The 11,021-nt window shown below is 44.4% G+C and overlaps 1 protein-coding gene across 2 annotated transcripts in view; it reads right to left on the reverse strand.

Moving 5' to 3' along the window:
- NSUN7 (NOP2/Sun RNA methyltransferase family member 7) overlaps window positions 1-6,992 on the reverse strand; it is a 48,417-nt gene extending 41,425 nt beyond the window's left edge. Inside the window, exons 1-2 of one of the 2 annotated variants that reach the window (XM_003258619.3) lie at window positions 6,586-6,992; window positions 5,875-6,263 (exon numbers count right to left, since the gene is read on the reverse strand). In XM_003258619.3, the coding sequence (XP_003258667.2) occupies window positions 5,875-6,172 (298 nt within the window). In that variant the 5' untranslated portion in view covers window positions 6,173-6,263; window positions 6,586-6,992. The remainder of the gene's footprint in view (window positions 1-5,874; window positions 6,264-6,585) is intronic. The other variant, XM_003258620.3, reaches the window with a different exon arrangement.
- Window positions 6,993-11,021: the final 4,029 nt, after the last annotated feature.

Genomic DNA, 11,021 nt, shown 5'->3' on the forward strand with positions numbered 1-11,021 from the left:
TAGGTTATCAGGACTTACTTGAAAGTTGCAAAGCGTGCCTATTATAGAATTCAGCCCAATAACTCCAATTATCTCTCCCTCTCCCCACTAATTAAAGCTTCTCTTCAGTCTGCTTCAGGGATCTCTTAACCACCATTTTACATGTTCCCATGTGGAGGGCCTTACCCTAGAGAAACACCTTAACTCTCTACCCTTTCTTACTACTCCCCATGAAAGAAAAATTGGGTTTATTAGACAGGTGAAATTGGAAGAAGGAACTGGGGCATCTCTCTCCCTCTTCTTGCTCAGCAGGCCTGGGTGGCCAAACTCTGGATATTCTAAAGAAACGGTTGGTCTTTGACTGGTTCCTAGGAGATAACCTCTAAGTTCTTAGAATATCTTGTCTGATAAAGGTACTTTTTTTTTTTTCCCTCGGGTCCTAGACCACACAGTATCAGCTTGGTCTCTGAAGAAGCTAGAGACTGAATAACTAAGGTCAGCCACATGACTGCACCTTGTCTACGAAACTGATCCCCCAATAAAAATGCTAAACAAACAGCAAGGCTCAGATGAGCTTCCCTAGTTGACAATGCTTCATTCATGTTGTCATTTATCATTGGTGGGAGAATTAAGCACTCTCCATAGACCACCCTGGGAAAGGAAAATAGGAAGCTTGCATCTAGTCTCTCCTGGACTCTGCCCTATGTACCTTTACTTGTTGCTGATTTTAATCTGTCCTTTCACTGTAATAAACTATAACAATGAGTATAACAGCTTTGCTGAGGTCTGTCAGTCCTTGTAGCAAATTATTGAATCCGGAGGTGGTCTTAGGAACCCCTGACTACAATTACTAATTCCCAAAAGCTATAACCAAACCATATGTTAAGCATTTACTGTTTCTCACTGACAGATTATATGATTCTGAAATCACCAGGTTAATGCTACAATCAGTTCCTGGGATTCGAAGTTCAACAACAAAAATATAAACCTAGAGAAGGTGGAGAAAGAAGCCAGGAAAAAGATCAGCAATTTCAGGGATATCTCTTTCTCCAATTTTTTTTTTATTGGTTGTTTGTTCATTTCTTTAAAAAAAAAAATTGCCAGGTTTTTATTTTTAAAAAAATTTTTTAGGCCAGGCATGGTGGCTCATGCCTGTAATCCCAGCATTTTGGGAGGCCGAGGCAGGCAGACCACAAGGTCAGGAGATCGAGACCATCCTGGCTAACATGGTGAAACCCCGTCTCTACTAAAAATACAAAAAATTAGCCGGGCATGGTGGCACGTGCCTGTAGTCCTAGCTACTAGGGAGGCTGAGGCAGGAGAATCACTTGAACCTGGGAGAAAGAGGTTGCAGTGAGCCAAGATCACGCCACTGCACTCCAGTCTGGGTGACAGAGCAAGACTCCGTCAATAAATTAATTAATTAATTGGCTACTGGTACTCTACTGCTTTGACGAAACTCTCAATAGGAATAGGCAAATTTTCATTAGTAATTCTACCTTTGTTAGCAGAAAATTGACCTTGGGGTTATTTGGTAAAGCAGAAATAATGGCACTTTTCATTTCAAAAAACATTTTACGGAGCCCTTTAAATCTTTAAAAGGTTAATCAGATAAATATACTTCCTGTCTTGAAAGACCTTATATACAATGAAGGACATCAACGAAGGAACAAACAATAAAACTGAAAAGCATAAGACAAAACCAAAGGAATACAGTTAACGTTTGTATAATTAAGAGATTTTGTTATTGTTTTTCTTCTACTTCCTTAAATATTATGGTAATGTGATTTAATTACCTGTTCACAAATTCACAAACAAAAGGGACCATTACTCAAGCTCTCTTTAATTTTCACAATAACCTTTGCAGTTTTACAGCTCCTATAAAATCTTAAGGAAGAAATTCTGAGTTTTCTTTTCTGAATCATTATTCCTTGAACTTATACTGTATAAGCCAGATATAAGTTTACAAAATATCACATGTGAAAGTATTGACAGAACACTGATAATACAGAAGATAAAAGTGAAAGGCATAACAGCCTCCAATATTTTATTTTATTTTTATTTTTAGATGGAGTTTCGCTCTTGTCGCCCAGGCTGGAGTGCAATGGCACGATCTCGGCTCACCGCAACCTCTGCCTCCTGGGTTCAAACAATTCTCCTGCCTCAGCCTCCCAAGTAGCTGGGACTACAGGTGTGCGCCACCACACCCAGCTAATTTTTGTATTTTTAGTAGAGACAGGGTTTCACCATCTTGGCCAGGCTCGTCTCGAACTCCTGACCTCATGATCCACTCGCCTCGGCCTCCCAGAGTGCTGGGATTACAGGCATGAGCCACCGCACCTGGCCCATCCTCCAATATTTTAAAAGTGAAATAGCAGATGGCTTATTGCGGTGGCTCACACCTGTAATCCCAGCAATTTGGGAGGCCAAGGTGGGCAGATTACCCGAGGTTAGGAGTTCAAGACCAGCCTGGCCAACATGGTGAAACCCCCATCTCTACTAAAAATACAAAAATTAGCTGGGCATGGTGGCAGGCGCCTGTAATCCCAGCTACTTGGGAGGCTGAGGCAGAGAATCGCTTGAACCCAGGAGGCAGAGGTTGCAGTGAACCGAGACTGCACAACTGACTGCACTCCAGCCTAGGCGACAGAGCAAAACTCTGTCTCAAAAAAAAAAAAAAGGAAAAGGAAAATAGCAGATTCCTAATTATCTTGGAAAACCCACTACGTAAAATTCTGATTTTATTCTATTTGCACATTCAAGAATTACTGATAATTTAAAGCAAGACTGTTGTATTAGTCCGTTTTTATGCTGCTGATAAAGATATACCGGAGACTGGGGAATTAACAAAAGACAGAGGTTTAATGGACTTACAGTTCCATATGGCTGGGGAGGCCTCACAATCATGGCAGAAGGTGAAAGGCACATCTCACATGGCGGCAGACAAGGGAAGAGAGCTTGTGCAGGGAAACTCCCCCTTATAGAACCATCAGATCTCATGACACTTATTAACTATCATGAGAACAAGTACAAGAAAGACCTGTCCCCATGATTCCATTACCTCCTGCCAGGTCCCTCTCACAATACGTGGGAATTCAAGATGAGATTTGGGTGGGGACACAGCCAAACCATATCAACGTATTATTATAAGAAAAAAATATATTTAACAAGTAAACAATACCATCTTACCTTATAATTTGAACTTATAAAAATGAATGTTTCAAGAAAAGAAGTTTTGTAAAGGTTTATGATAATTTATTTGAATGGGATTTTCTGTGTCATTAAGAAAGATCACAGCACTTTGGGAGGCCAAGACAGGTGGATCACGAGGTCAGGAGTTCAAGACCAGCCTGGGCAAGATGGAGAAGCCCCATCTCTACTAAAAATAAAAAATTAGCCAGGCATGGTGGCAGGTGCCACTTGGGAGCTACTTGGGAGACTGGGGCAGAGAAGTGCTTGAACCTGGGTGGTGGAGGTTGCAGTGAGTCTAGATTGTGCCACTGCACTCCAGCCTGGGTGACAGAGCGAGACTCCGTCTCAAAAAAAAAAAAAAGACAGATAAAATAATTACAAGATCTTTCATAAAATAGAAAATAGGATGGAGAATAATCTATCACACATATCACTATAATACAATCATTTAGTTAATGCATTAATTTTATATAGAATTATAATTCAGACTTTTCTTATTGAGTACTAAAGGTAATACTCAATATTCTATTAGGAGAACAAATTGCCTAGAATAGAATTCTAGCATTAACATTAAATGCCAATTAATCAACACAGCTGCCCAGTCTGCATTTCATTGTTGCAAGAAAAAAAAGTGTAAAAATGTTCATTTGATTCATTGCATGAAATGCAACACTTTGGTTGGGGGACAGGGGAAGAAGAGGGATGAAATAAAATCTCGGAGATTAAACTGGAGGAGGAAGAATGGTTAAGACAGACTTAAAAGGAAAAGAAAAATTACTGAGGAGAAAAAGAAACGAAAAATAAAGAGAAGTTGTTTCACATCATACAAATTTTTCTCCATGACAAATTGCTGGCTTCAGAGTTAAGCTACATTATCTCTGCAGACAACCAAAAATATATATTCCTGTCTAAATAATCAGTGAGACATTTTAATTCAACTGAGCATTTTTTTTTAATTTTAAAAAAGAGAGATGGCGGCCAGGTGTGGTGGCTCACGCCTGTAATCCCAGCACTTTGGGAGGCTGAGGTGGGTGGATCACAAAGTCAGGAGATGGAGACCATCCTGGCTAACACCATGAAACCCTGTCTCTATTAAAAATACAAAAAATTAGCCAGGCATGGTGGCGGGCACCTGTAGTCCCAGCTGCTCGGGAGGCTGAGGCAGGAGAATGGCATGAACCCAGGAGGCGGAGCTTGCAGTGAGCCAAGATTGCACCACTGCACTCCAGCCTGGGCAACAGTGAGACTCCATCTCAAAAAAATAAAAAATAAAACTAAAAATAGAGATGGGGTCTTGCTATGTTGTCCGGGTTTGTCTTGAACTCCTGAAGTCAAGCAATCCTCCCACCTCTGCCTCCCAAAGTACTGAGATTACAAGTGTAAGCCACCGCACCTGGCTGAACTGAGTAATTAACTGCCTCCTATGAGCAAGGATGTACAAGGCTCATCAAGTACTAAGAAAATCATGCAAAAGAGTGTTGCCCTTTTTAAGATGTCTCTTTAGGAAGGCTTCTGCTCATCATTTTGGCCATGCTGCTAATATTCTAAACATTTCTGGAACTTCTTTGTGGAACTACATTCAATCAGTTTACAAACCAACAAAGTTTTTAGTCACAGCTAGTACGAAAACACACAACTTCAAGCCTTTTGACTGCTCTCCTCATGGTAGCAGTATTTCGTCATTTCCTAGTGTCAATTCCACAGGGTCTTGCTCTGTCACCAGGTTAGAGTGCAATGACACCATCTTGGCTCACTGCAACCTCTGCCTCCCAGGCTCAAGCGATCCTCCCACCTCAGCCTGCCAAGTATCTGGGACTACAGACATGTGCCGCCATAATGGGCTAATTTTTAAATTTTTTTGTAGAGAGGAGATCTCACTATATGCCCAGGCTGGTCTTTAACGCCTGAGCTCAATAAATCCTCCCACCTTGGCCTCGAAAAGTGCTGGGATTACAGGCCTGAGCAACCACCCCTGGCCTCAGATTGATAACTAACCATCCTTGAGTCTCAAACCCTGAAGGCAAATTAGAAAGGGAAGTTCTACTGAAGTTTGCCTCCTCCCATTAAAGCTATTGGCTATGAATGGGATAGTCTTAATTGGGGTTGGTGTAATTCTGATATTCATTTTTTAAATTTTGCACCTTTTCTTTTTATTCCGTCTCTGTTCCTCTCCCCATCCTCCCTTACTGGTTTTATATTTGTGAAAGCTCATAAACTAAAATACCAAAAAAGGTAAACACAGGGAATGGAAAGAAATACACAGGGAGGCCGGGCGTGGTGGCTCATTGCCTGTAATCCCAGCACTTTGGGAGGCTGAAGCAGGAGGATCCCTTGAGGTCCAGAGTTTGAGACCAGCCCAGACAATAAAGCGAGACCCCCAACTCTACGGAGGGAAAAAAAAAAAAATACAGGGAGAGGGAAATGATCATTGGAATAAATTGTTTCCTTGTTCAATGTAATGACCGCGCACTACACCGATCTAAGGACAAACACAGTGCACGGGGAAATCTGCAGTCCTGGGCTGGAAGAGCTAGTTTCATGGGAACCCTAATTCCTTGACACTTGCAATTAACCAAAGATATGCACATGCCTAAAACCAAAACCTGGTGTGAATGAGGGGCAGGGAGGAGGAGGGCTGCATTCCCCAGATTCTCTCGCTATTATTTTCTTTTAATGTTAATCCTCCAGACTGGCACAACTCACATTTCAGGGCACTGAAAGCCAGCTCATAAGACAAACGCTGAAAGGACTGATCCTCAGACGCGGACAAGGACCGCAGGGGTTCATTCCCATACTTGATTAAGACTTTCTGTGCCGACTTTTCGATTCGAATACCCTGAAAAATGTTGGCTGCCATGACATAAACGGAGTCCGGATAGCCCGTTTTCTCGGGTACACCAGCTGCGCTTTTCCCACCGGAGAGAGGCAAGGAAGTGAGTTGGGAGATGATCTCGGGATCGTCTTCGTTCGAAAACTCCAGTTCGCCCGTGGAGTTCAGCATGTCTGCCCCTCGCCTGTCGTGAGTCCCTCACCCTGGGGTTAGAATTCCAATGTTCCAGGAAACGGCTTTCCTCGCATCTGCAGCATGGTCTCTGTGAAGAGAGAAGGTGATCGCAGTAAATCAGTCTTTCTGCAGCACCCCCGTGGGTGGCCCCCTTCGTTGTGGCCTTAAAGACTAAGAGGGGGCATTTCCTGGCCCATCTGAGTGTCCCAGACTTCCAGCCGGACAAGCCGCGCACGGAACTTCCACACGCTCAAAAAAAAAAAAAAAAAGCGAGGAGGGGTGCAGCGACGGCGGGAGAAGCGCCCCGAGGAGACTGGCTTCCCTCAAGCCAGTCTGGGGGCAGAGCTGCCCCCGGAGCCCCGTCCGCGTCCCCACAGCCCAGTCACCTGCTCCCCCGACTCCTCCCTTACCCCGAGGGCGGATGGTTCCCGGGGCTTCGGGAACGAAGACGCGGAGGCCGGCGTCGGTCACAGGCCCTCGGGAGCCCCCGGGACTGCGGGGCGACGGCTGCTGCCCGCGAAGGCCGTTTGGTTCAAATGCAGCCACTCCCACCGGCCGGATTCGGGGCAGGGGGGTCGCGGTCTCTGGCGCCCGGTTCACTCCGGTGTCGTGAAGTGGTGGGCGCCTTGGGGCCTTGCCTGGCCTCGTGCGTGAGGCCTTCGCGGACGTGGCGGCGGAGAAGGGTGAGCGCGGGGCCCGGGTTCTGGCTGGCTCAGGCCGAGGAAAGCTCAGCCTCCCGCCCGAGTCTGGCAGTCGACCGGTCCCGGACCCGGTCTTCATGGCAACCACGAGCGGAGGTGGGGCAGGGGGCGCGGCGCGCGGGCCGTTCCCGCGGGATTTGGCGGGTGCTGCCTGTTGCAGGGAGAGTCGCTCTTCCCCCAGCGCGCGGTTACACCTGTTTCAGCCCCTCCGAGCCAGAGGCCTCTTGCACAGTTCCTGGACCTCACCGGGCCTGAGTGCGTGCCCTTGGCTTTCTTTATAAACATTTGGGGATATTTTTGAGGTAGTCTGACGTAGTTCCGTGGTTTTAACTCACAAGTCCCTGAAGTCCCTGTTAAAACTACACATTCTTTAAAACATTTTTTAAATATAGTAATAATTTTTTTTTGAGACATGGTCTCGCTCTGTCACCCAGGCTGGAGTGCAGTGGCGCAATCTCGGTTCACTGCAGCCTCCTCCTCCCGGGTTCAAGTGATTCTCATGCCTCAGCCTCCCGAGTAGCTGAGACTACAGGCGCCCGCCACCACACCCGGCTAATTTTTGTATTTTTTGGTAGAGACAGGGTTTCACCATGTTAGTCAGGTTGGTCTCGAACTCCTGACCTCAAGTGATCTGCCCGCCTTGGCCTCCCAACGTGCTCGTATTACATGCGTGAGCCACTGTGCCGTCTGTAATAATTTTTTTTAATAACAGAGACAGGGTTCCCATTATGTTGCCCAGAGTGGTCTCGAATTCCTGGGCTCAAGCAGTCCTCCCGCCTCGGCCTCCCAAAGTGCTGGGATTTCAGGCGTGAACCACCGCCTCCAGCTAAAAGAAAATCCTTGGAACCCATCCCAGAGATTTGAGTCGCTATGACCCAGTAATTTGCATTTTTATCAAGTAACTGGCGATTCTGATGCAATCAGCCCAAAGACCACAGTTTGAAAAACTCTGGTATAGTTGAAAGACAACTGGTCCTAATTCCACCTCTGCCTTTCCTCCTTAGGGATTTGCCCTTCCCTCCTTAGGCTAAGGCCATGTCCATTTCCAGCCAGTGGTTAGTAGGGTAAAGGGGAAAGAGAGGGCAGCCCATATTTTTCAATGACCTGAAAGGTGCACATATCACTTTGGCTCACATTTTATTGGTCAGAACTCAGTCATATACCCAGCAACCAAGAGGCTGGTAAATGTGTCCAGCTAAAAATAAGGGAACTATTACTGTAGAAGAAGGAGAGAATGGATAATGGGGAAAAAATTAGCAGTACAGAACTCTAACCCTGACCCCTTCTCTCAGAAATCCACCCACTTTCATTATCCCCAGAATATGTTAAACATTCCATAACATTTTATGTATACATGCATTCATTCGTTCAACAATAATATATAGTAAATTTAATATATATTAAATTCTTGCTGGGTCCCTGGCGTTGTGTTCAGCCCTACAAGTAAAATAATGAATGTATAGAAATGATCAGACACCTGACCGGGCGCGGTGGCTCACGCCTGTAATCCCTGCACTTTGGGAGGTCGAGGGGGGAGGATCACGAGGTCAGGAGATTGAGACCATCCTGGCTAACACGGTGAAACCCCGTCTCTACTAAAAATACAAAAAAATTAGCCGGGCGTGGTGGCAGGCGCCTGTAGTCCCAGCTACTCAGGAGGCTGAGGCCAGAGAATGGCATGAACCGGAGAGGCGGAGGTTGCAGTGAGCCGAGATTGGGCCACTGCACTCCAGCCTGGGCGACAAAGCCAGACTCCACCTCAAAAACAACAACAACAACAACAACAACAAAAATGATCAAAGACCTTGCCCTCAAGAAATTAAAGATGGATATATTTGTATTTTGGCACCTTTTCATGTTTATTATAAATATTTGTGTACATACCTGCAATCCCCCTCTTCTGCCATCTTTCTATCCACACAACACACACACTCTAAAATAGTCTCGTTATATCTTTATCTTTTCATTTTTATTATATATCTTTTTTATTCCCAGATGCTAGCAAAATATCACTCTCTTTCACATACAGACATTCACAGAAGATTACAAATATGGAGGGTGTCTTAGAGGTCATGATATATTTTATCATGCATCACCCAGTACACAGTGATGTGAGGCAATAGCTAGCTATAAACTTTCAAATATTGTCATTCAAAATATAATTTGAGGAGTTTCTTTTCTTTAATAATAGTTCAACGTAAGTAACACTTCACTATATTGAAAACAAGGTTTAACGAGTCTCTACCCCCAAGGTAGAGCTTAGGCAAAGAGTTGTGGGGTTAGCAAATTCATGGTTACTATTTACTTTAATCATGTGTATAATCCTGCCTCCTTACTTCTCACTCCTGGTTTATAGCCTCATTGTGGACTTAATGTATTTGAGGGGAGGGTCAGAGGAAAGCATATTAAATTTCAGTGAACACTGTAAAAAAGTAACCATAGAGACAGGCATATGAATTCAATTGTTGTGAAAGCAGGATAGTAAAAAAAAAAATGTAGTTTTTGTTTAAGTTACACTCTGTAATATGACCAGAGCATTAAATCAGAGATGAGGAGAAAATCAAAATGTACCTGAGGCTTTCTGCCAAAGGAAATTAATGATTTTTCTTTCTCCAGGGGGTAGAATATTTAAGATATTTGTAAATTAACATTCTTGCATTTGACTCAGAGTACTAGTGTATGTTAGGCATGTAAATATTCAAAATACATCTGCTCACTTGCATCAATTTGATCTAGACAATATAAAACGGTGCCCAGTTCCACTGAAGCCTGTTATAGAAATATAAAAAGCATAAGAAACATAAAGAATCTTAACTTGTGTTCTTAAACACCAGGACTCAACTTCCAGTTATTGCTTCTTAGAAACAGTATGGTAAATTTTCATTGCAACACCTTTTGCAGATTCCTCTGTCACCTAGGCTGGAGTGCAGTGGTGTGATCATAACTCACTGCAGCCTCGAACTCCCGGTGGCTCAAGCAATCCTCCCGCCTCAGCCTCCTGAGTACCTGGGACAACAGGCATGCCACCACACCCAGCTAATTGTTTTTTACTTTTGTAGAGGTGGGGTCTCACCATGTTACCCAGGCTAGTGTCCCCTGAGCTCAAGGAATCCTCCCACCTTGGCCTCCCAAAGTGTTGGGATTATAGGCATGAGCTACCATGCTCAGCCTTTAATTATTTTTGTTTCATAAAGTGTTTTATTGTAGACCTAAGTTATATCCAATTGAAACTCTGGGGACTAGGGCAGGCCATCTGGAGTGCCATTTGAGGATCATTTGGGCCTTGTGGGTAAGGTACATTTGGGGGCTGATGGTCAGATGCTGAATTATTACATCCCCAGAGGATGAAAGGGAATAGATGCTCAAGAAAGTGTCACCTGAAGTAGATGAACTTTGTTCTGTGATACTGGGTGAAAGTTGGTATGGAGGAACACTTTACATATGCTAGAGAGGAGCCTACTCAAGCATCCTCTTGACACTTAGCCAAAAGATTAGCCAAAGACTCATAACCACTTGCAGAGGAGAAAAAAAATTCTCCCTTAATTTGGAAGCAGAAGATTCTAACGAAGCTGATTCCTGAAGGGTGGGGTAAGTGGAAAAGAATGAAACTCCACACCATAGCAGTTCAGAGGCAGCACCATTAGAAAGAACACTCTTGATATTTAGAAGCCAAAAATGACAAGAGCAAATAAGGAGGAGTTTGAGTGACCTAGGATACAAGGGGAAAGAAGATTCAGGGCCGGGCGCGGTGGCTCATGCCTGTAATCCCAGCACTTTGGGAGGCTGAAGCGGGCGGATCACCTGAGGTCAGGAGTTTGAGACCATCCTGACCAACATGGAGAAACCCCGTCTCTACTAAAAATACAAAATTAGCCAGGCATGGTGGTACATGCCTGTAATCCCAGCTACTTGGGAGGCTGAGGCAGGGGAATTACTTGAACCTGGGAGGCAGAGGTTGCGGTGAGCCGAGATTGTGCCATTGCACTCCAGCCTGGGCAACAAGAGCGAAACTCCATCTCAAAAAAAAAAAAAAAAAAATATTCAGGAGAGTTGTCATTCCAGGTCTTGATTACGATAGACAACCATTTGTAACAGATTCCAGCAACACAGTGTTTCCTGGAGTTAGTCACTCAAGCACTGCCGTC

This window comes from Nomascus leucogenys, chromosome 20 (assembly GCF_006542625.1).
Source record: "Nomascus leucogenys isolate Asia chromosome 20, Asia_NLE_v1, whole genome shotgun sequence".
Classification (NCBI taxonomy): domain Eukaryota; kingdom Metazoa; phylum Chordata; class Mammalia; order Primates; family Hylobatidae; genus Nomascus; species Nomascus leucogenys.